At 38.9% G+C, this 26,109-nt stretch overlaps 1 protein-coding gene across 5 annotated transcripts in view; it reads right to left on the bottom strand.

Annotated features, from left to right (window-relative positions):
- Positions 1-22,247, bottom strand: part of ncam1b (neural cell adhesion molecule 1b) — a 73,174-nt gene extending 50,927 nt beyond the window's left edge. For 4 of the 5 annotated variants that reach the window (XM_042414010.1, XM_042414015.1, XM_042414013.1 and 1 more), the window contains exon 1: positions 21,939-22,247. In XM_042414010.1, the coding sequence (XP_042269944.1) occupies positions 21,939-21,990 (52 nt within the window). In that variant the 5' untranslated portion in view covers positions 21,991-22,247. The remainder of the gene's footprint in view (positions 1-21,938) is intronic. The other variant, XM_042414011.1, reaches the window with a different exon arrangement.
- Between the last annotated feature and the right edge of the window lie 3,862 nt (positions 22,248-26,109).

Raw genomic sequence — 26,109 nt, 5'->3', positions numbered from 1 at the left:
TGCCACAGTAGAGATGATTCAGACTCCAATCTGTTGTTTAAGAGTGGCTGTTTGAAAGGTGTTTGGCTGTGATATTGAAGCATCATAAAATATGTCATATTTTATGCCATAATACTTTCATCATATTGTCATAAGCCAAAAAGATCATTTTATTCCAATGTACTTAAAAAAATCTAAAATAAAATGTTTCCAATTCATGAATATAAAAAAAACATCCTTGAAAACATTACTATTTTTTGTTATCAAATATATAAATATTACATGTATAAAAATTTATTAATTCAACTGTAACCAATAAAAATACTTCTCTGAAAGCATTTTTTAAGACTTGAAAGTTGAGATCTGTGAACTCCTGCACGTTGATCGCTGCAGCATTAAGAAGCCTACTGCTGGAAAATTGCTTTTTTTTAATAAGCCACTGACAAAACTTGTTTTTGATACCTTTATACACACACACACACACACACACACACACACACACACACACACACACACAGTGTACCATGCACTACTTCCACTGCATTGTCTTTTGTTCAGAACAGATCCCACCTTCATAAATGTGACATTTGTACCATTTATGAATTAAAAAACATATATCAGATAACATAGATACCAGTTATCAGCATTTTAAGAATACACTCTGGTGTTTTTTTGGCTGATTTTGTTTTTTCCCCCCAGAATATTTGACATCTGATATGGGGAGATTCTTCTCATCCGGAGAATTTAATTATGGTGGATAGCTCCAAAATGCGTAACTTGAGTCTGTTGCAAAACGCTGCATTCACAAGCTAAATTCAGATTCAGAGAGTTATTTTTCCAGCCTATGCAGTTGCACATGAATGCACCATTCTGCCAGACTTTCCAAACACTTCGGACTTTCACAGACCACTGAAAATATCAAACAGTTAATGCAAAACACAAAAAATGTTTGGCCGTAGGCAAAGTTGCTTGGGTGGGCATCTCAATACATTTTGTATACAGGAAACACTAACACATCCAAACTTCTACAGGTGCTGAATCAAAAAAAAAAACTGAACCTTCACATATGGGAAACACCACCATGGTGTGATAATATCATTTAAGTAACATGACTCAAACTGAAGCAAAGATATGAGTAAAATGAACTCTCTCTATTGGCTATATGCCTTTCTGAGCTACAATTGTCTCCCCTTCTTTGTCGAAGATGAGCTGTGACTCAATGAGCAACGGTGCACTCTACTTCAGCAGCCAACAGAATTCACCCTCATTCAGGCAATTTAGTGTGAGTGCCCTTCAGCATCTGCCTCAGCTGTGCACCACACAACAAAAGCCCAGGGAGGCAGAGAGCTGAGCGTCTGTGGCCCATCATGCCATGCTGTGTACTCCTGTAATGAGTCAGTATTTAGAAGGCTGAAAACAAGGCCAGAGGAAAATGGAGACATAATGCAGGCAGGGACACTTAAAATACAGGGGAAAAAGCTTGGGGAAAATCATAGGAAGTGATTAATTGTGGCTTATTAAATAATTCTGACAATTCCATGAACACAAACCAAACTTATCGTAATCCAGGGTAAACATGTTTTGTCACCTGAGACACAGATATCTGATGCTGTGAAATAATAATTAACGCCAAAATCCCAGTTTGATTTCCATGCAGCTTAGGGCTCCAGTAGAGCTGTACAACCTGTGCTGAGGACTGAGAGAGTGCAGTCTGTCACCATGTCTAAAAAAGACATGCATAATCAGTGGAATGGAAAGATTCTTGGAGGCTGAATTCTGGGGTCTGTGCGAAGACTTTTTATTTCCAGCTTGAATCCTGTGTGGCAACTACATACAAGAATAGGGGGTCTGTGTGGCATGAACAATGACTGAAATGTTAACATCTCTGCGAACACAATGAATCACCACAGACTGTCACAAAAACACAGTCATTCTTCCAGATTAATCATTACTGTGGTTCTCCAGTGACTTCCCTGTTAGCGCTAGTCACGACACATTCCCACAAAAAAGTAAAGCCCACAAAGCAACTGCCCTGCAGCTACTAGCAAGAAAGCCTTTAAGGTTTTACAGAATATAATACACTAATGCTGTGCAAACTGAGCAGAATTTCATGCATCTCTAATAATTACTGTACCAACAAAGAAGCAAAAGGAGGGATAGGGAGGGCAGGAGGGCAAGAGGGAGGGAGCCACAATGACCACTCAGCCACAAGCTGCCTGGGACTACACAGAGCTCCGAAGCCTGGCACATGCACACAGCACTCTCTGTGTGTCCATTCAGAAGGCAGACAAGCTGGGACGAGCCGGATAAGCCTGCCTGTGACTCCACCAGGAAGAGGATCAATAGGAGGGAATGCACCATTTCAGATACAGCCAGACAGAGCCAGGGGCAGGGCAGAGAGGCAGAGCAGCACTTGAGTACTCATTATGTTGTGTAAGATGACACAGTGTGTGCAGCCACTTCTGGAGTAATCTATGAATGGAGGAAGACGATGCAGACTCCCATTAGAGATTAGAGCAGACCACACAGTAATTGGATTAACAGCACTAATGAAAATAAAAAGTGGCATGAGCGTGTCTCCATCAAGGTTACAGAACTAAAAAAGATAATCTTGTGAGCATGTGGATGGCACGTAGAGAAACAAGTTGCTATGAGCCAAAACTTAAACTATGGCCATAGAAATATTAGACAATGTTCACCATGGTCATTTCTTTTCCCCTTGCTTGCTGGCATGGAAACAGTTGGCTGCAGCTGGGCATTTTTGGACATCACCCACCAGCAGTCAATCACATACTGATGTCCCCCCTCCCATACTAACAGAGTCTGAAATTAACACCTGCCAAGTATCAAACGCCAGTAAAAATTTGTCTTCGCCAATAAATAAACAAGGTTCATCCAACACAGCAGCAAAGATGATGATGCCTAGGCTGGTCTTTTTCGGTCTTCAGATTATGATGTTGACTACTACACACTTTCTCTAACCGTAAGCCAATTAAATCAAAGAAAAACAATGGCTACGCATCAAACAGGACTCTGATTGGCTGCCAATCATGCTGGCTGCACAACAAACTGCTAAACTGTTATTTCCCAATTGCCTGCATGCAATGATGATCTATTCTAGCATTGGATTACAGATAACAGCCAGTATTATTAAGAGTCTACACCCACACTAGCAGCTTCATTAGGCTGCACAGTTGTGGTTTGAGCTGATGCCTAAATGCTAACATGTCCACAATGGCATGCTAACATGCTGATGTTAAGCAGGTATTGTGTTTATCATATTCACCATCTTAGTTTAGCATGTTAGCATGTTAACATTTTTATTTTTATTGTCATTTTTCCAACAAATATGCTTGCCTTTTGATCATATATTTTTGAAAAGCATATCAAAATCAGAAACATTTGCTAATTAGCACAAAATACAAAGTACAGCTGAGGCTGGTGGATAATAAATTAGTTTTGTAGGTATAAAGGTCATAAACCAACATTATGGAGAAACTAAAATTTGGACCTGAGGGTGGCACTAGATGAAAAGTAAGGGTATCACCAAAGTCAGTAGGATTCATTCTCTTGGGAACATGAATGTCTGTACAAAATTTCAAGGCAATCCGTCTGATCGCTGCTGAGAAATTTCAGTCTCGACAAAAGTTGTGGACTGACCGATCTGACAGACAGACTCACTGCCAACCCTAGAGCTGTGCCAATAGCATGGCTAACAACAGAAGGAAAAAGATCTATTATAAACCTTAGTTTAAAATCAAAGCCTCTACCTGCTCATCTCTGCAATGACTTTTTCACAACATACCACTGAAAATGAGACGGGTGGTCCTTCAACTCAAGTCTCTCCAAGCAGACTGTCCGTAAAACAGGAACAGCAATACTGTTACCTGCAGTATGATAAAGTATCTTAGATAAACTCGTTCTCATCAGAATTGGTATCAAAATTTGGTCAATAAGTACAAAGACAAAAAAATATATTAGGCTCAATCTGATAATGCTGAAAAAATGTTCTTTTAATGTTGAATTTAAATAAAAATATTAATTCAGTTTTGCTCAATATAAAACATGGTGAATGGTAAATGGACAGCATTCAGCCATTCACACACACATTCATACACTGATGGCAGAGGCTGCCATGCAAGGTGCCAACCTGCTCATCAGGAGATCTAATCTAATACTCATTCACACACACGCACACACACACACACACACACACACACACACACACACACACACACACACACACCGCAGCCTTCCGGAGCAATTAGGGGTTCAGTATCTTGCCCAAGGACACTTCCACATGTAGACTGGAGGAGCCAGGGATCGAACCACCGACCCTCTGATTAGTGGACGACCCACTCTACCTCCTGAGCCACAGCTGCCCCATTTTTCCATTTTATATTTGCAACTTGATACATTTTCTCTTGTGGTTCTCTGAGGAGTAATTACTGAAGCACATAACAGCCCTATATATGTATTGGTCCTACTATATTAATCAATTGTAATTTCTAGGGCTGTAGTCTCCTGGTCGACTAGTTGGTCGACATGCTCTTGTCCGACTAAATTCTCATTGGTCGAATAATCTCCGTGTTACTTTCGTAGTGAGAGAAGTGCTACATCAGTAGCCTTCCAGGATTAATCCATTATTTCCTGCGGTGGGAGGGAAAGACTAACAAATTACCTGTGAAAAAGGGAGTGTATTCAAAACACCCCCGTTGTTTTCACAGCTTTGAACTCGGTAAGTTCTCAGTCTGGCAATAAATGTACAGTACAGACTCCAGTGTGTCAGTTAATAAATGCTAAAAAGTCACATCTGTTGTTTCCCCAAATGCTGGAAAAGTAAATGGGGTTAGCTCCAAAGTTAGCAACAATAGGTTAGCCTAACCTGAAGAGGCAAAACAGAGAAATGTGAGCTCACTGTGCACTGTTCACGGTGTCCCTTTACACCCCCCCACCCCACCCGCGACTAATCGATTAGTTGAAGATTATGTATGATTTCAGTCAACCAAGACTTTCTTTGGTTGACTACAGCCCTAGTAATTTCAAAACACCAAACAACTCCAAAAATAATATCCCTATACTACTTGTGTCCAAGTAGGCACTTTACAGACCTTACAGTTACACAATGTTTCCTCATCTTAAACAATCAATATGTATTGGATCTCAAGCTATCTAACCAGACGACAGCAACTGTGTTGCCTTTAATTTATTCTTTTTGATATGGGATGTGCAGTACATCTCCCTGCTGAAAAATCGGCCTGTGGCTGTCTAGGCTATTTCAAAATAATACCTTTCATCATAACACAACAGTAATCTATGCTCCACTAAGAGCTCATTTGTTTTATCCTCTTAAAAATGACTTATACTTCATAAGTCCCTGAGGGGACATTTGTCCTTTGAATGTGACCCATCCTAACTATTTAGGAGAACTGGGCAACCACAATTTAGTGTCTGGGGACCAACTCTAGTTTGAGGCCAGCACCTTGGTCAGGGGCAGTAGCAAAAATATCCTTGTAACTAATGTGCATGTCTCTGGGGTAGGAGGACACTGGGGCACCCAAGGAAAACCATGCAGACACAGGGAGAACATGCAAACTCCACACAGAAAGGCCCCATTCGACCACTGGGTTCAAACCTTCTTGCTGTAAGGCAAGAGTGTTAACAATATTCACATTAATGTTTAGGAAACACTGATGGAATGAATAAAACTGATAGCTTTGTGGTGTAATATTTGTGCTCAGGGTCTCTCAATCCTCTCAATGCTTATTTCAGAATCTTTAGACTAAAGATTTTCAACACAACATGTCAGATTTCTGTAATATTTGGGAAATGCTTTACTGTATGTAGTTCTTCTGACAAGGGCATGCTTGGTACTCTGGTAGCAGTTTATGTTTATTCAAGGCCATCCCGATGTCCCTCATTAATCCATGCCATATCTAATTGTGCTAAGCCTTAACAGCAGGCCATTTGCATTCTTAAGCAACAGCGCCATGCTCTTCCAAAAGTTTTCCAGTTGCTGACTAATTAGAGGTGTTGTTGACAAGCTACATGAAGTTGAGTAACACTAGACCAACTTTTTCTCATTTGTGCCATGTTGGGAATACCAATAATAAAGTTGTCCTATTCAGATTGACACTTGTGGAGACACATTTGGAGCAAGGAGCAAAGAAACACCATGGCCAGGTTTCCAGCCTATTACAGGGCTAACAAACAGACAAACACAGAAATATGAACATTTATTCCTATGGGCAATTTACAGTTTCCAATTTAGAGTCTTTGGATTGTTGGAGAAACTACAGCACCCAGAGGAAACCCATCAAAACATTCTATGTGCTCTGCAAAGGGCTTGATGAGGATAAGGTATACACAGAAGGGCAGTTCAGGCGAGCCTCGGTCAGTCAGCATTAAGGAAGTATGTTGTTTTGTGTTATCTTTCTCAAGTCTATAACACAAAAGATGTGATTCAATCATTTGGCACTTATGGTGAGACAACAAATTCATACTCAGACTAGACAAGCAATGACTCATAAACAACCTGTTACTACACCTGCTAAGCAAATCTGTTCATGTTTTCTGTTAGCTTGTCATATTAGGAGTTCCATTCTCTACAATCCCAATGCACTAAAGCACATTCAAGATATATTTCCTCCTATGTATTACCAGTTTCTTGTCATTTCAATGCACTTCATTATTGCACATACAGTTTTCTGCTTGAAACAGCAACAAAAGAAGAGTTTTTCATCGATGTCTTTGTTTCGGTTTCATTAAAAAAACAATTTAAAAACTAATTGGGAGGCTTGATCCTGCATCCCCCTCATGTCCTCATGATATAGCTGTCAGTACAAAAGAGCAAGGAAAGCCCAAGGTTGTGTTTTGCATTCTTTGAGACAGACTGGCTGGGCATGGTCTGTCTTCACAACGGCTCCGCTGAGGGCGACAGATGGCACAGAAGCACCTTATGACACAACACGAGCTTCCACACACACCTTGTTGGCCAATCAGAGGCTGGGCGGTAAAAATAGACACTGGGACAGGGCTAGCCTCCAGAGAGTTGACTACTCTATTCCTCAGGGTTACAATCTCCGGAGACATCTACAGAAAGGGAAGACTATCGCCATTAATCTAGGCACTTACAAAACAAGGTTGTGATGGATGAGAGTGGGTTAATGCATTTTTTCCTGATTCTCTGCTTTCTGATTATAGAGATAACAGGACTCTGAATACGTGTCTGTTTCAGCTAATTGGCCTGGACTATATTTAATTACAAGAGGATATTCGTGGATTCAAGGGTCATATTTACTTTCAATGGTTTTCAGGTATTACGCAGCAGAAAATAATATTTTGGTATGGTACATTTTATGATATGCATATCAATGTGTCATGTTTTCTTAGATTTCATTGATGGAGCTCATTAGTATGATTTGATGATAACAACCAGTCCAGACAGCTGATTCATTCACAGTTCATTGAATGTTCTATTATGAATCCTGTGAGCTGAGCTGCACCACTGGAATAAATCTGTTGGTAGAGACAAATCTGTGAAATTCAGGAATTCAAGTCATCTAAGAATGTTAAGTATTTTGAGAAAATCATCCTTCTTTCATTTAAACTAGGAGACTGGACTTTAAGGTTTAAGTGTTCACTTACATGTGTCATCTGTGCACAAGGTCTAAAACACAAATTTTAAAAAGAGGTCATACCAAATGCAACTGTAAATGTGGTATAATTGAAACATACCATAGTAGCAGAAATGCAACAGGGATATTACAAACATTTATCAAACACAGACATGGGACTACACAACTCTAGTTTGTCCTCTAGATTTTAATGTTAGTATTGCTTTTTTTCCAGCGACATGACAGGTGACAAGAGATCAGTTGGAGACAGTAATTGTGCCTCAGCCCCACAGCATGCTAGCGTTGATGGAGAACATGTCACCCCATCACCCTAAATATCCAGAACCTAAGGCATCTCTAAGATGGAGCCTTCCAATCACAATATCTAATGTTGCAAAAGGATTTCAACACTGTCTTCCTCCAAGATAATTCTCTAATTAAGTTCTATAAGAAAATTAGTTGGAAAACAGGGTTACATATTTTGTACAGCACATCACAATGCTGTGGCAAAAGCCATTGGTTTGACTAGACAATAATATCCAGTGACAAGAACTGAACAGTTGATAATTTACTTATTTGCGGTAAATTTCTAATATGACATATTAATGTTTTACATGATCAATAACAGTAAATAAGACAGAGAAAAGAAACATGAAATTTGGGCTGCAACATATGATCATTTTCATTATCGATTGTTTTCTCAATTAATTATATATTATTATTTAGTCTATAAAATGTCAGAAAATTGTGTAAAATGTCGATCACTGTTTCCCAAAGCCCAAGATGCAACCTAAAATGTCTTGTTTTGTCCTGACCAACAGTCCACAACCAAAAGATATTCAGTTTACTGTCACAGAGGACTAAAGACACCAGAAACTATTCACATTTAAGAAGATGAAACCAGAGAATTTTTTAAAAAATGACAGTTAATGTTACTTTTGATAGGGCCCGACCAAGACTGGATTTTTGGAGCTGATGCCGATACTGATATTAGGGAGGAAAAAATTCTGATATTGATATATTGGCCCATAATCTTGTATATACAGAATATATACATAAACACGCCGACACTGATATATCTATGATAGGCCAATATCGGCCAATAATATTGACTGACCGATATATCAGTCGGGCTCTACTTTTGATAGACCAACACCCATTAACCGGTAACTAACCGTTTTTTTTTTTTAAGAAAAGTTGTGATGTAGCTTTCATTTGTGATAGCTGTTCAGCAGTTGGTGGTCAGGGCTAGTTTGTCGGCCCTGGCTGGTTTGACTTTTAGCTCATCCTTCTCCTCAAACCGATTAACAGTTAATCATTGACAGGCCTACTCAAAACAATGAATCGATTACCAAAATAGTTGGCGACTCATTCTCTGTTGATTGACTAATCGATTAATCAACCAATTGTTGCAGCTCTAGGGAAATTTGAACATGACCACACTTAGCAGCAATAGCTGTTGTAACAGTACGTGTATTCATCCCAAATTGTCACAGTACAGATGTTACGGTTTGGTGCATGCAGTCATACAAAGAATACGCTCTGTGACCCAACAATTACTGTCAAAATAGTTTAATAATCTATCTAACTTCGACATGCAGAACAATAATTCTAGAGCGCAAGTTCCAACTGGAACGTTTTGGCAGCACACCACTTAGCTGTAGCATGGATGTATGCTAGTCAGCTTAGCCAAGGTAACATGGTTACCCAGTAAAAGCAGTGGTCTGGTCCCTCTTACTGATATATCAATATATATGACATCAGATTAATAATACTGAAGCATCAGTGCGTAAGCAGGATGCTACTGTTGTAGCTGCTGGAGGTTGAGCTAGTTTTAACTACTTTATATACAGTTAAACCATAAATCAGCATAAAACAGCTGTCAGCAGGTGTCCTGACTCCTTGCAAGAAACAAAAAGGTTGTTTTCCTTTTCCACTGCAGCACAACTGAACTGTTTCAGTAATAGTAATGTGTAATGTTGCGGCCAATGAGCCATTGTTGGATGACCAAAATATAATTTTCTACCTTTTTGTTTTTCTGCTGTACCGAAACCGTACCACACTGTGACCCCAAAACCATGAATTTTGTCACCGAACCATGAATTTTGTGTACCGTTACACCCTAACTAGTTGTCCCCATTTAATACAGAAAGTAACAATGAGAAAGACCCATTCCCTTGAATGTGCATGTCTTAAATACAGACATGTTTTCTGATCAGAAATAATGCAAATAAATGTAGTACATGTCTGCTGTAGTAGATAGGAAAGAAATAAACAATCCTGAATATTAAGGATAAGTAAGCAACTGAAATTGACATGGGTGGTTGCTTCTTTACTGGACTCAACCTTCCCATTATATCAATATGCCAGAAACACAATATGCTGCAGTAAGACAGACAAATGCTGTGAATGCCATAACAGTTGATGTCAAACATCCTTACTGCTCCAGTAAGGTGGCTCACATCCACTAGTGAAACAGCAACCTGATCCTGTTCAGTCAAAATGTGTTTTAACTGCGTGACACTGTAGCCACTCAGGCAGAGAAAGCCTCCAAGTGCTGTCACAGGGTAGAGAACAGCCCTTTACAGGCATATCCCCTCTTCCCACTAATGGTGGCTGTTGTGAAGGAATATCCGATGGGAGTAGGTACACAAGTCAACAGTATGCCATCGAGAATATGGTGGTTGATTACTATTTGCTAACAGCATACATGCTGCTTTTCCCCAGAGCAAATAACATTTCTACTAATGCTCAATTATTGAAGGATGTTAATATTGCTTTGCCAAATGTGTTTTGCTTTTCACAAAATGCCTCTATGCTTTAAAATATATCTTGAAAAAGACAAGATAACAAAAAGGAGCTGTGACACAAATGACACAAGGACAATGAAACTACTTGAACGGCTTCAAATAACAAGTTTGTAAAAGTAATTTAATACTGGTAGTATTAAGAGACCGTGCCATTAATATTATTAGATAGCAGAAGTTTACATTGGTGGTTCTTCCACTTTCTTCGGATACTCCGTCCCTACAATGGCCTGGTCACTATGACTGGTGATGTGAGATAGTTTCATTTGCTTCAGAGGGCCTGTCATCTGCCTTTGCACTCTATGGCATTCATGGAAAAGATGCACGATGGGGTTCATGACACATCCGGCTTCTGTTGGCACAGACAGCAAGACGGCTTCCAGGCAGTGGAAGTCAATGAGTCATACTGAGTAGAGATCCTTCAGGGAGGTGCGTGAGAGACATGGTAAAACAGATCAAGAGAAACATGATGCCAAGCATACAATGTACACTAAAAAAGTTCTGTTAAAAAAAACTGCACTATATTATATATTAAGTTTTGTCTCAATACTGCATTTTTACTCTACTCCTTTTAAAGGACCAGTGTGTAAGATTTATCTGAATTGTCTGAAAATAAGAATTGTAGTGTTTTTGTTTCCTTAGAATGAGCCCTTTATGTCTACATAGGGAGCGGGTCCCCTTCCACAGAGGCCACCATGTTGCACTCGCATGTTTCTACAGTAGCCCAGAATGGATAACTATACGCTGGCTCTAGAAAGGTCTTTTCACATTTTTTTGCAAGTGTCGCAGCCACCGTAGGTTGGAAGGGTGGTCATTTGGTTGCAATCTGCAACCTCACTGCTAGATCCCTCTAAAGCTTACACACTGGTCCTTTAATAAAACCAGTCAAAGTCTTGGGTTGGCCTGGTGGTACATTAAACTAAAAATCTTATTATGTATTCACGTCATATTTTTAAGTCAGATTTGTAACCTTGCGACTCTTCTCTTGTCCTTCCTCTCCTTTTATCTTCTCACTCTCCATTGCACACTCTTAACCGTGAATAAGAATCATTAAGATTTTAGCAATGCAAGTGTCAAATGGCACTGTCTGTGAATACTGAGATCCAAAGAACTAATCCAAAAGAATGGTACCAATTTAATGTCTGCATGTTTCATTCATTCAATCTAAGATTTAAGACCTAGAGCTATTCAATTAGGCATGGGATTTGTCATATCAATTGTCTCAGGGGTGAAAAATTATTCTCTAACTTATCTTCTGTTCTGTATCGACATCTAGTCTTTAGTGAATAATTTAGAAGAACAGGAAAAAAATAAAGGATAATAGTTTTTACCTGTATTAAGCAGTTCAGTTCATGAAATGTGTGACCATCATATTTAATAATCGTAATCACACATTTAATTATTATGATAATATGAGGATTGTTTTGCTGTAACTGTGCACCTTTGTTATAACATCACACCAGCATGAATGAGCTAATGCTACACAAATGCTAGAACAAGCTATGGTGGGTTTGTATTTTCTACTGTCAACTGTAAACGTTTTGACAGAAAAACTCAATTGTCAAGTGTTATAGTAAAATGTGATCACATCATAATAATCATCACTTGACTATTTGTGAGCACCACATAATTCTAAGACCCTTAATATTACAATAATATGCCTAATTTGGTATTATAATAAAAAAACATTTCATTGTGATTAGAATATTTTTGTCAAATTGGTTTGTTTCATAATTTGTTGTCATAATTTAACATTGAGATAAAATAGTATAAGACATGGCCAACAGTGTTCCATCTCTTTTTATTACTGCCTTAGTGTATGGGGGTTTGCACATATGGAGGTGAAATATGGAGGGTTCACGAACTTTGTGGTACAAATATTTGGGAATTAAGTCTACTTGAACTTATTTAATGTAATTTAATGTAACTAATTTAATACTACATATTTTTCTTTCCAGATACATAAGACTGTCCCCGTTTTCTTCCACTTTGGGATTGCTCAGTTTCCTATGCACTGCAGTCCTTCTTAATACTAACCCTCCTATTCACCTGGGGGTGCTGCAGACAGACATGTTCGTCCATGTGTTTCACCACTAGGGCATCATGCATGGCAGGTTTAAAGCTATCTCCGCCTGTTCCACGTCCACCGGACCGGCACCCCAACCAACCAGTAAGTGCAGTAACGAGGACAAAGATCCTCCCAAGCTTTCCACCTGCAAATATGCTAATTATGTTTGTTGGAATGCATGAAGAAGCAGGAGATAAAACTGCCTGGATTCCCCAGATCTTCAGTATTTTGGGCCTCGGGATATTTGTAGGGCCAGGATTTGACTTTATACTTCACTGCCATCAGTTACTGGAGCCAAAATTGAGCAACATGGCAGAGCCTGATTGGAACTAAGGTGTGTTAAGCAGGCAGTGACAGCCAGAGACACCCTATTAAGTCATTATATCAACAGACTGAGACAGTCACCCTGCTGAGAACCTTGGTCAATACCAAGCAATTGTAACCAAAGGTGAAGGCTGATCAGTAAACTGTTGAAAGTTTGACAGCATTGCTTTGTGTCATTGTTCAGAGAAGCCAGAATCACAACACAATTAGCAAGAATGCCAATGTCACCAAACACTGTGCCTTGATATCCTGTCCATGAGTATCATACACAGTAAAGGTCACAAGTCAACCCTTGTCAGAGTCCAATGCCAACACTGACTGTGCTTGAGTTAATGCCAAAATTGCAAACACAGCTCATGTTTACAGGGGAAGAATGCAATTGCGGCTCGCCTACACCCCATACTCCTATAGCACCGCACATAGAATAACACACGAAACACTGTCATAAGCCTAAGAATAACACAGACTTACGAGGCTCTAAACACACAGAAGTCAGTAAACACCATAAAAACAGGGACGTAGTGGTGTACTGGTTACCAAGCTCGATGATATCCAAAGCCTTCAGCTGTTCATGACAAATCTCTTCACCCCCCAACACCCTGCCACTGAGGAGTTAACTGTAGTACTCCAGTGACTTCTGACTCAAAGATGGACTCTAATCCCCTCGAATCTTCCAGCTACACCTCCTGTTCAGTGGTTTTTTTCTGCTGAGTGCTCCATCCAGTTCTTGGTGATATCACCTGTTAATGTCAGTAATTCAGCAACCTGATTGAAAATACCTCAAAATTATCCTCCATATCCTCCTGAAATTCATTCCACACCCAGGCTCTGTGGTTACAACTGATTGGTTGAGGTGTCTGTGTATGAAAGGAGATGGGATCTGGGGTTTATAGTGTGAATCGCTGTGTGCGTTACACCCTCCTGGTGAAGCTACTCTCTGTGGAAAAAATAAAAAAGGTTGTCGTGACTCCATGTGTATTAGAGGAAATACATGGCTGTCCACTTAGCAGCTACATACACGTCAGTGTAATGAGAGCTGGTTGTGGGAAGAGAAGGGGAAGATACATATTAAAATGTTAATTTCACAATACCATCTGTTATAAGGGCCTCAGCAACAGCAGTATTTTCCCACTTATTACAGAGTGCAAGCTGTACCAAGGCCAATGTCGGTAAGAGGTGGTGTAATGTCCCCACCGTTACTCATTCATTATTCATTGGGATCAATCATCACAAGCCTGCATGTGCTGTCCAAATAAAAAAGGTCAAAGTGAATGTTAGGATCTCAGATTGCACTGGGCCCAAATTATCACCTTGGTATTATGTTCAAACAGAAAGGACAATAATCTAAAATAAATGGCTACGGGAATTCATGAAAAAACAAAGTAAAATAATCACTGTGTGACTCGTCAGCTACTGAAACAACTATGTACATTTATACACAGAATTCTGAAAGTAAAGCACATTTTACGGCCAATGCTAATTTTGTTAACAAAAGCTATGACTAACTATGTTCGTCAAGAACCTTTTTTTCCATGACTAAGATGAGACGATGACGAGACAGCCCCCAACGTCATTAACCTACTGTGACTATATCAAGACTAAAATGAAATTAAAAATAAATAAATAAAAACTTTACCAAAATCTCTCTTTATTTCTGTTGACAAAAAAGTGGAGACAAAATATTATGGACTCACAGGAGGCGTGAGCAGCACGTTAGCAGAGCAGCAGCAGCAGCAAGTGCTCCGTCTGTGTGTCTACACTGGAGGTGTTCAGGTGCAGTGTTGATTGTAGGTGACCCATGTTAGGAAGCACTCAGAGCCAAATACACAATGAATGTAGTTACATGCATAAAACAGAGGAAAATAGACTCCAGGTCATGTTAACGTGTATATAGCGCGAGTGAAACGTGAGCCATTATGGGGCCTGTGTAGACAGCTGTATTGATAAAAACAGCAGTGTATAACGTTACCTTTCCTTATCATGGTTGTTGTTATTGTTATAAATCAGAACATGTTCCATGTCTTGATGTATTCCTTAAATTGATACCATCAGACCAGACACTTTCTGCAAAGTTGCATTCTTAATCATTCAACCCGCGTTTTTCTTCAATCTTATGTAAAATAAGTTTGACTAAAATGCCAGAAGATTATTGGTTTTGGCTACACTAGATTGTCTGAAATGTTCATTATAACCTGATGGCTAAAAGAAAATACTAAAATGCCATTGACTAAAATTATACTCAAATAGTTAGTTTTCTTTGGCTAAGATAAGAATAAAATGCCCAGACTTTCAGTAAACTAAAACTTGAATTAAAAAAACAGGATGAGGTTGACTAAATATGACAAAAACTCACAAGGTCATTTGATACAGAACCATGATGACAAAGTTCATCATGTCCATTGTATTTAAAGGAGTTATATTTTTGCTACACATTAAAAACAGGTTTCTTTCTATCTTTGGACAAGTCTATTACATAATTTTAGATTACTCTGCATGAAAAAAAAGATGAAATGAGGTTAATTCCCATCCCCAGTGATAGCAATTAGCTATTTTTTCTTCTCTTGCTAGTACTCCAAAACTCCTAATACCAAGATATATACCCTTAAAATATGCTCAACTCCAGAATAATATGACATTTAGCTGCCTGATCCCTGTAGCTGTGGGCTAATAAATTAATAAAAAGAAGATCATTCCTCCTACCTGGAATTGCTGTTCAAGATTACATATAAAATACTCAAATTGGAGTTGAATGCAATGAACTGCCTTCCAGTGTTATGCATTACAACACTCAGGACAAAACTCTTGAGTGTAAAATGCTAAATGGGTCAAAATATACTTTAGTGACTATATCTGTGGGAATCACTGACATCATTTCGAAGTGGATCCTGCACGTTGAGTAGATGAGAAACAGCTATAGCTGCCACAGCTCCTCTGGAGATAGTGCCTTCTTACTGTGATCTAATTAGAGATTAAAAATAACAGCTTTCTACTGAATGAGTGTCACTTCAATACTTTAATGATGGGATTTTTTCTCCATAATAATATTAATGCATGTCATCACTTTGTGTGAAACTGAGGTATCTCTAAGATTACAGGCAATGACTAAGCCTGTAAAAGAGTATAATGTTAGAAAGGGTGACACACTATGGTAAGAGCATAAAAAGAAAGCCTGAGGCGTAGCAACCCGAATTTTCCCTGCTCCGTGCATAGTAATGCATCCTATAGTGTTTCAATAATGAATGTACCATGATGTGCATGGATGCATGAGAAGACACACACTGCTTCCCTTCACACTACATAAAAGAAATTGAAAGCTAAATCCTAGCCAACAGCATATTGCTTTATCACGGTAAGATGAGACACTTATTTTTCGCAAATCAGACATACTGTAAGCTCCGCTTTCAGGAGTTTGGAGTTGAGAAGACTCATCTGCATCTCTTGTAAATCTGGACACAGTTCCTCCCAGCATAGATAGTGACATTGTAAACTCATTTCCTCTTTCAATGGCCACATGGGCCACAGACAAGTCTCTGATGACTTAGTTTAGGTCACAAGAGTCCTGTCTCTCCCTACTTTTCTTGTTGCCAAGTAAGACATGGAAAGGCAGAAAGAGAGCCAGGAGGTGCTCCCGGTTCATAACAGCCTGAACAAAAAAGGGGAAAACAGTCTTTATTTGCAAATGAATAGCCTGGTGAGAGGAGGTGATGCATTTTGCCAAGTGCAACAAGCATTTACATAGCTGAAGATGACTGGTCTTGGGGAAAATGAGAATCAAAAAAGAAAATACAAATTGAAATGGCTAAAAGTTGTTTTCACCAAGGCAAAGGGAGCTGGCAGCCCAAATGTGGCTTCAGCAATCAATGATAAACTCATCTGTTTACAAACAGGTAATTATAACATTTCCTGCCTACAGCATTACTTGAGTGCTTAAGACATACAAATCAGTATGTTAATCCTATTTCCAGCAGAAAACTGCATGCTTAACAAAACTTTGACAGTCTGCAACACCCCGTCACAACTTCCTTTAGTCCGAAAAAGCAAAAGCTTCGAAGCAGAGCGAAGTCATATAATGCCTAAAGGTGCCAATCTAGGGTTACATGTCCACAGGGATCCTGTGTTCAAAGTGCTGGCCTCTTTTTTTTTTAATTTGATGAATGACAAGGACACAATGTTCTAATTTCCTAATAGCACTGAGATCTTAGCATGTTTTCAATTTTTAGAGCAGCAGACATAGTATAATCTTTAGCTAAAAAGAAATGTGTCAAACAAGTTTTTCCAGTCAGTTCTCTGTTGAACCTGGTTCGTACATTTTTAAATTATAAATGATTGTTATGAGTTCCTAAAATTATTATATATCTGACACCTTGCAGGAATTAAATAAAGGATGCTCCCACTACAGAGGCTAGCCACCTAAAAAACAGCTACTGATCCGACAGTCTGTGCCTCTTCTGTGAGCAAGCCCTTAGGAAAGGATGTTTATGTCCCTCTCACAGTGCTTCACAGGGTCACGTGCACGTGTAATGTCATCTTTTTAGCGTCCTAAGGCAATGCATCTCCTCTCAACTCTCTCAGACCTGGATCTGTCTGATCTACTCCCCATCACCAAAGAGTCAAGTAGTCCTGGCTGGAACAAAAACCACAGCCTCTCTTTCTTCCTGTCCCTGATAGTGAATGAAAACCTTTAGCATCTGTGAGATTTTTAAAAATGATGTGAAAGTGATGCTGAAAGTAGGAGCTTTAAAGTAAGACTACGTCTGATTTGTAAGGAATGAGTGTTTCACTGACTGTTTCAGGGTTAAATGACATATGAATTGGTCAAAATTACTAGTCTGAGTAAATAAAATACCTAAAATACACATACTGTTGTTTCCCAGAAATTGTCACCCATTCCAGTAGTGGTGTTTTTTCCATCCAAAGTTCCATTCTGAAACAAATTCTGGTGCAGTAAACATCCTCTAAAGCGTAGCAGTGGCTTGTCAGGAGACATTCAGTCGTTGGCAGGTTCAGTTATTTGAGACGACAAAACAAAAATCACAGAAAATTGAGGTTAAAAGATAAACCAGACCGAGCCCTGTACCTGTTTTGGCTGGATTTCCCTAATAGATCTTTCTCCAAAGGTGAATGTATCCTTCTGATGTTAATATGATTTGGCATAATACTACTGCTAGACACTGGCTGAAGGCCAGTCTGGTTTAGCAAAGACTGCAAAAGCCCAAAACAGTAGCATCACTGTTGCAGCTGCTTTATAGAGATTCATTCTGCTTCCAACAGCAACAAATTTGCTTTCTTTGGTGGTTTTTACTGGAATGTTAAAACATGTTTAGCGTTTCTGGCCCAATAAAGGACACTGAAGCAGCACTGTGGCTTACCAAGACATGATCATATATAGTGCTGACAAGATAAATTGATTGACAGAAAATTAAACTGATGATAATGTTGATAATCAGTTTATCTTCTGAGTAATTTATTAAGCAAAATGTCAAACATTTGCTGGTTTTAGCTTCTCAAATATAAGCAATTAAAAATGCCCTCTGTTTTATATGTTTATATCATATTAAACTCAAACTTTTGGGATTTGCTGCTGCAACAGTACTTGCCAAAAGAAGAAATTTGAAGAGATCAACATGTGCAAAGAGTAAATGTGACAGGCCTTTTTCACAATTAAAACTACATCAATCAACTAATCAAAAAAGATTAACAGATAAGGAAATCAATCATCAATTGCAGCACTAATCATACGCATTTTTCCTGTAGCCTCACTGAGAGGGATGACCATGTTGAGCTGTAATATTTTTTTTGTTTTGTTTGGTTTTTTAAGGGACGAACTGTGATGGTCGCTGCACTCACTCGAGCTGTGTAATTGTTTAAACTGGCTGGCTGAGGTCATGCAGGTGATTGAAGAGTGAAAGCTGCATTAAAAAAGAGACATGCTGTGTGTTTTTTGGGGGAGGGAAATCTAATTTGGTGCACCGCCCAAATAAATTCTAAATATGGGAAACACTGCTGGCAGCACACAATGTGCACACACTACTCTGAAATAATCGCTTTATCAAGCTGAAGCTATTGGACTTGCTGCCATTGCTTTTGGCAGTGTGGATTTCTATCCTCATCAAGCTAAGTCATACGTAAGGAAGTCTGGAGCCTTTGTAAGTCGGCCTGCAGTCAGCCATGGTTCCATCCTGCTCGGTAAATGGAGCAGCATGGAGATGAGCAACGTCATCATTTCCACATGATCCGGCTGATGATGTAACGTAGGCTAAGTGAAACAATCCTACTGTAAACTAGAAAGCCGTAAATATCCTGTTCGAAGGAGCCATATGGTGACTGCGATGCATTCATCAATCCCACAGGTTGAGGACATTCACAACTCATCTCTTATCTTGCCCAGTCTTACTTCATTTCCATTGCTTTGATTGTTGGAGGCTATATTTCATTTCCTGCCAGAAATGCAGTCTTGAAAATATTCTACATTCCAGATATCAGTTTGAAGAAGATCAATTAATAATTATGTCAAGAGGCTCAACAGGCCCATTGAGTATGCAGCAGGCATAGAGGAGAAGGAAGAGAACGATAGCTAATCCCTCCTCAATCTCGGTTCAGTCATAAATACTGTATCTATGCCATATAACCATCTATAAAAAGATTAGGATTTTCTTTTGATTTGCATTCAACTATTCAAGATTTAAAATCATCATTTATAAAAGTACTATTTCTGACATTTGTGCAGAACATTACAAACGCTACAAAAGTAGATTAAATAAGAGGAATACAAACAAACACTATAATTTTAGCTTCAGTGATGCTGCATGAGTTGTATGAGAGAGTCGTGGTCTACATTATATCAGAAGTGGGACGTTAACTGACAGTAAGGTAACGCTTGGAAGTTGTCAAATGGGAATCAAGCCAAAACCAGATCCTAAATTCCCTGCTTTATCCTTATGATGTCATATAATCACAGATAAATCAACCAAGCTGACATTAGCCATATCAGCTCATTGCAGATATAGCACATGTTGGAAGATAAATAACAAAAAATCGTAGTGTTGCAACAATTAGTTGATCGTCAGAAATTTATCGGCAACTATTCTGATAATTGATTAATCATCTCAGTCATTTTTCAAGCAATAATGCCAAATATTTGATGGTTCCAAGTTCTCAAATGTGAAGATTTGCTGTTTTTCCTTTTCATATTTGACATTTAATTGAATATCTTGACATTATAGACTGTTAGTCAGACAAAAAAGAGCATCACAGTAGCCTCTGAGAGATTGTGAAGGCCATTTTTTCACCATTTTTAACATTTCATAGTCAAACGAATAATCAACTGAGTGAGAAAATGATCGTAAGTTGCAGCCATAAAAAACTGCATAACAGAAGATATTTCTTAAAGGTCATTTAGAGACAGTGTCACCATTACATCCACTGATATTTCTCAACTACAAAATGTCCCACTTAGTGCATAACTTGGTAATTTAAGGGATCCTAATGGGAAATATTTGTTCATGCTATGGGTTAGCATGAACTCTCAAATGTCTATATCAGCCTCAAAAATTCAGTATCCATCAGGCTGTGCTATATATATCTGGCTAATGACTGTATGAACAAGACTGTTCATTTGGAGTAACTCCAGTCGCACACGTTTCTTCCAGTGTCTGATGTTCCAACAAGGTTATCAGTGACACAAAAACTTAAAAAAGATGTTCCCTCTCAAACAGAATAGGACATTTTCATGGGTTTCAGAAGTTATTCTCTATCATTTTTTAGATCTCATCTAATTCTTTGATTAAACTAACAAGGTTTCCTCACGTTGTTCACAAGTAGCTTATAATTTACCATGCTGTAGTATGACCGTCCTCTAGGGTTATGTTTAAGAGTGTTTGGTGGTAGATACACAACAAAAAAAGCAGTATGAAACAAGTGTCTGAAATGATGGTGAAAGGAAGAACAAGAAAAGGAATCAATCATGAACTCTTGTAAATCTCTACTCCCAATAAAGATAAGATGAATTTCATTACCATTACAATGCAGTGAGGGCTCCACTCCCTCTGCGTTTTGCTCTCCTGCCTGAGGAACACCCCTGCACATATCGGATTGTACATAAAGGATTAAAAGGCTATCCCACGAAAACCCTGTGCTGTGAGTGCTACTCCAACCCATAAGCCCTCACATGCCAAATTACTGATTTTAATTTAAAAAAAAGGGGATGTGCTAAGGTTATCAAAAATGTAATTTAACACAAATCTCCTTCAATTAGACTTACATAACGACACATTTTTATTTTTTTTTACCAACTTAGAGGATCATTTCAAAGCCTTTATCATGGCATCAGATTACATAACAGATGATTCAGAGTAGAAGTTGTGCTTGCTATGTGCTTTCAGTGTGCATGACCAGATAAACCATCACTGCCCGTGAAAGACCCTTGATGTACTTTATGCAAGCATGCACCCATTGTCAAGTGCCCCTCCTCAATAGCATCATCGCACCTGCACACACTGACAGGTGCACTACAAAGTGTTTTATTTTGTACAATGTACCTTTAACTGAGAGACTGTGACTCAGCCATGGAGGCTGAGTGTGTATGAGGAGCCCAGCATCACTCCATATCAACAACAAACACGTCCCATCCGAGCATGGCTAACGCCAACACGACAGTAAATGGAGAGAGAGAAAAAAACAATCTCCATGCCATATTTACATTCACACAGTGCCCACATCTTTACTAATACAATTACAAATGCTAACCCTATGGAGCATCATGTTTTATTTAATATATAATGACGCTAAGTCAGCGTACATGGTGGCCACGCAATGAACAGCGGTTATGTAGCCCGCTGTTTGAGTGTGTTGACCAGAGAAAATGGTTACCCAAACACAATGGCAGCAAGCTGTCTTTACTTATAAAAAACAGCTCGCCAGTAAGCTAATTAGCAGCAGTCGCAGTACCGTTACCGTTGCACCTGCTTAACGAGAGTGCCTGCGGGCGGAGGGAGAAGGGTAGACCAGGAGGCGAGTGTTTGCCTACTGCGGTCCTGACCACTATTAACGGTTATTGAGGATGAGCTAGATTTAACATAATGAAACATAAACATTAATAGCTTTAAAAAAAACGCGTAGTTAGTGGTGAATGTGAGATTTTCTTACCTGTACAGCCCACAAGAAGCAAGGCTAGAAAAATATCCCTTGACTGGACCATCGCAACTCCCGAGTAACGTTAACGTTAAACGGCGTTAGCTAACGTTTAATCTCCGCTCCGGTCCCTTTACACTGTTGCCCTCCGGTTTCTTATCTCTCTCTTAGCAATTGTTCATCCTAATCTATATTTCTGAGCTCGTCGCTGGTAACTGTCAGTAGCAGCGTCGTTGATGACAGACAGCGGCCAGAGATTAGCGGTGATGAGCGCCAGTGCACTGTTCAAAGTCTGACTGACAAGCAGTGCCTTCTCACACACGTGGATTAATCCGCACAAACGGAATAATGGACCTCCTGTTAAATAGTGCGCTGTTCTCAAAGGAAACCAGTGTCATGGGGAAACCCCCTTAAAAAGCATGTTAGTGCAAAAACAATACAGCTCACATATTTGTTACATATTTGTTTCAAAATAGATTTTGAATGAAAGAACCCTCAATCTCGCAAAATATATTTAATCAAAGCCATGTTTTCAGTGGCAAAGAAATATTTTGGAGATGCTTTATGCTGACAACACAACATAAGGGAAAATTGACTTTTCCCCAGGAATATATAGTGCAAGTCATAATACGTTTGAAATGAGGCACCCCTTTTATATGTTGTAACATAATGCTGTATAATTGCTAATAAATCATTTACTAAACCTTTTTAATTAGTCATAAGCCATTCATTAAAAAACGTTTACGTTGCCAAATTTAAAAATCCTTTGAGTGATTGGACTGGAGAAGAGCTGCAGAAGACCTGGACCGAAATTAATTAATTAACAACTTTTTAAAGCATTTATTAATGGATTTCCAACATTTATAATGCCAAATAGAGAGTAGCCTGTAAACACCGGCCAAATGAATGTTTTACAGCCTGACAACCCCAAAGTGTGTTCTTAGGCTGTAGTGATGGCTTCTAATTGATCTGTAAAGCATTAATAAATTATTTATTAACCGCTAATAAACCCATCAGTTACACTGTATAAACTCTTTTGTAAAGGGAGCCTTATTAGTGATTAGTATCAATTATTGTATTAGGTAACTTCTGCCACTAATCACCACCACAACCATGATGGTTTAAAGGCTGTTTCAAAGTCTTCACCACACTGGTAGGCCTATATACCTCTAGTGGAGAAATATTAAATCCATCTATTTTGTTTTACTTATTTATTTCTCTAAAAACATCAAAGTGAGTGAAAAAGTATCAGAATCAACCTTGAAAACCCACCATGTATAATTTCTGTCTAAGTGTATAATGTAAACTCCTCCTAAGGTCATTTAAACTTCCACATTTCCTGAAAAAATACAGATGACATGACCATGGTGCCTTCAAAATCTTGCCACACGTGATCATGAACTCAATACTTTTTGACTATTATATTAAGTATCTTAACCTCTGCCTGTATGTGAACATGTTTTGTGATTCAGGTTACAGATGAGCAGATTAAATGAGCTGTAAAACAGTATAATTTGTAAATTATAACAAAAATATTAATTGTTTGAATCTTGCAGCTATACAGGAGAACAAGTTATTTTATTCATATGCTGTTAACTAATAAATGAAATACAGTATGTATAACTTTAAAAATGCATAACAAAAACCAGTATGCTTCTTTATATTTCTCTTGCTTCTCACGGTGTTTTTGAAAAGAATTACTGTGAGTCAAATACTCTCTTGACCCCCCTCACCCTGCCAATGCCCAAGGAGCACTTAATGCAATGCGCTTTTATTTAGGCTGTAAAGTGAATGGTACCTGAGAGAACAGAGATGCAAGGGAAGAGAATCTTGTTTGCTTGCACAGCAGGGAGGTACCGTATCATTTGGCACCCTAAGAGAGCGGTTTGCCTTTGATTTGCGCTGTTGGCCAGCAGAGAGATGCAATGGGCCAAAATTTAATAAACCCAAATCAATCTGTGGGCTGGCTGAAAATGTATTGTGGTCAAATCTTGCACATTTTCTGCAAGCCATCCTTCTGCAGTAATTCCTTGAAAACATACCACCACAGGGAGTGTGGCCCCAAAAATGTTCACAGACAGTGCTTTCCTCCCTTCCTCTTTTAACCACCCGTCTACTAAGAAATAGGAGCAGAGTGGTTAAGATGGGTGAGTGGGAATAGGGCACTGTGGGGGGAAAAGGAGGGGGATTTGACTGGCATTTGTGCCTCGGCATCACAGATAGGAAAAGTATGACTCAGCTGATGAGTCATGCATATAAATGCCCTTTGAATATACTGTAGTGTTTTATTCAGTGTGCACTGAAGTTGCAGAAACACTGACGTAGCTTGTTTTTATTTCTAGGTGATCTTGTTAGTATAACCCCCCACTAACATTTGAATTTCCAAGAAAATGTTCTTTTAAAGGATGAAAAAGTGGCTCCATTTATAAATCCACAGCTGGAGTATAATTATCTATGGTCATGAAATCTCACGGGTCCAATCAGCTAAATTCTTTGGTGTTAACTGATGAAAAGCTAAGCTGAAGAAGTCTTTTTCAATTAGTCTGCAGATGACTGACAAAATCATTTGGTATCGTCTGAAAAATCTTTTGTGCTTTAACTTTGTGGTACAGTCTTATTTGCATTGCTCTCATTTTTCTGTGTGGCAGTGTGGTTTGGACTGCCACATGCCCCACTATTATTTATAAAAAATGTATTTTGCAGAAAAAAATTGCTCTCATGTATCCCCCATGAGTCATCAACTCAAACTGTGCTGAACTGAATATGCTGTCCGTTTATGGTAAAAAACACATAACAAGCTTTTTCATCTACTCAAATCACTCAAAATCCCTTTCAAAATCTTGCCAAAATCTATTGCACCTTATTCCTCATGTTCAATCACATACAGTAGTAGTAGTGGTAGACTACTAGATCTCTGTTTCATTCTTCTCACGCTCAGTTTTAATTCAATATAGAGAAGCACAGGAAGTACACCAACAATACAATTCTCTCAGACTTCAAACTTTCAGTAGCTACACACGAGGCTGTCTGAAGGTATTTCATGCTGTCTGTTTGGTTTCACAGTATTTCTCCCTCTCTCTACTCCCTCCTCTCATCCTCTCTCACCCATTAAAGCCATGACCACACATTCATGTTCTCTTAAACTCACGCCTATCTATCTATCTATCTATCTATCTATCTATCTATCTATCTATCTATCTATCTATCTATCTATCTATCTATCTATCTATCTATCTATCATCTCTATGGCTATACTGGCCATACTGCAGTATATTTCTTGGAAAGGATACACGTGAACATCCTCCTCTGTATTTTTAAAATAGCTTCTCTTACCTCCTCCACTACTGTAACAGAAGGCTACATATTGGTATGAACATTGGTTTCCGGGTCATGGGAGAAAAGAGGAGGCCATTTGGAGAGGGAGGAGTGTGTATACTATATGTTCAGCGCACATCAGGGTGTTTAACAAGAAAAAACAGGGATGCCACGATGACTGGTTAGATTCGTTTTGCGACCCTCTCCCTCTTACTTGACTCTTGAGGTGTATATTATATAATCAATCACTGTTAGAATCAGGCGAAAGAAAATCAAACAAAAACACACTGTGGTGTTATTGTGGCTCAGCAGGCTGGTAGGTACACAGCATCATGGCCTAGCAAAACAGTAGACTTTAATCAAGCATTGTTTCATCACTATCTTGCTAATTTTTCTTCAAACTTTCGCTGCATGTTATGTATTCTATGCAATCTTACACTAAACATTCCTGTGATTACAGTGAAACCTTAACCACAGGGTATAATACATTTAAGAGTAGTCTATCACAACCCAAATGTCACAAGTTGAGGCACAGGTTGCAAAAGCTATTGGCTAATTGAATGCTCTGTGTGCTCTAGATGAATGACTTGGTGAAAAGCTTTGAGAGGGCTTGGAGGATGGCTCCGTCATTCAGTTATCACCTTTAGTGCAGAAAGACTGAGCTTCCGACAATCTCAGGACTAAGGGGTGCATATCAGTTAGCTTGAGTGCGAGACGGTGTTGTCAGACAGTGGATTCATTGTCCTATGAGTCTGTCCTGCAAGGCACACAGGGAGCCTTTGTAGACTGCAGATATTAATCTGCGTAGACAGAGATCTGGAGGAGTCTGACTAAGCTCACATACAACCACGCACATCAGCACACACAGAGA

The sequence above is a fragment of the Thunnus maccoyii genome, chromosome 6 (genome assembly GCF_910596095.1).
Source record: "Thunnus maccoyii chromosome 6, fThuMac1.1, whole genome shotgun sequence".
In the NCBI taxonomy this organism is placed as follows: Eukaryota; Metazoa; Chordata; class Actinopteri; order Scombriformes; family Scombridae; genus Thunnus; species Thunnus maccoyii.
The sequence above is the reverse complement of the archived record's forward strand: the minus strand, read 5'-3'. Positions and strand labels throughout refer to the sequence as shown.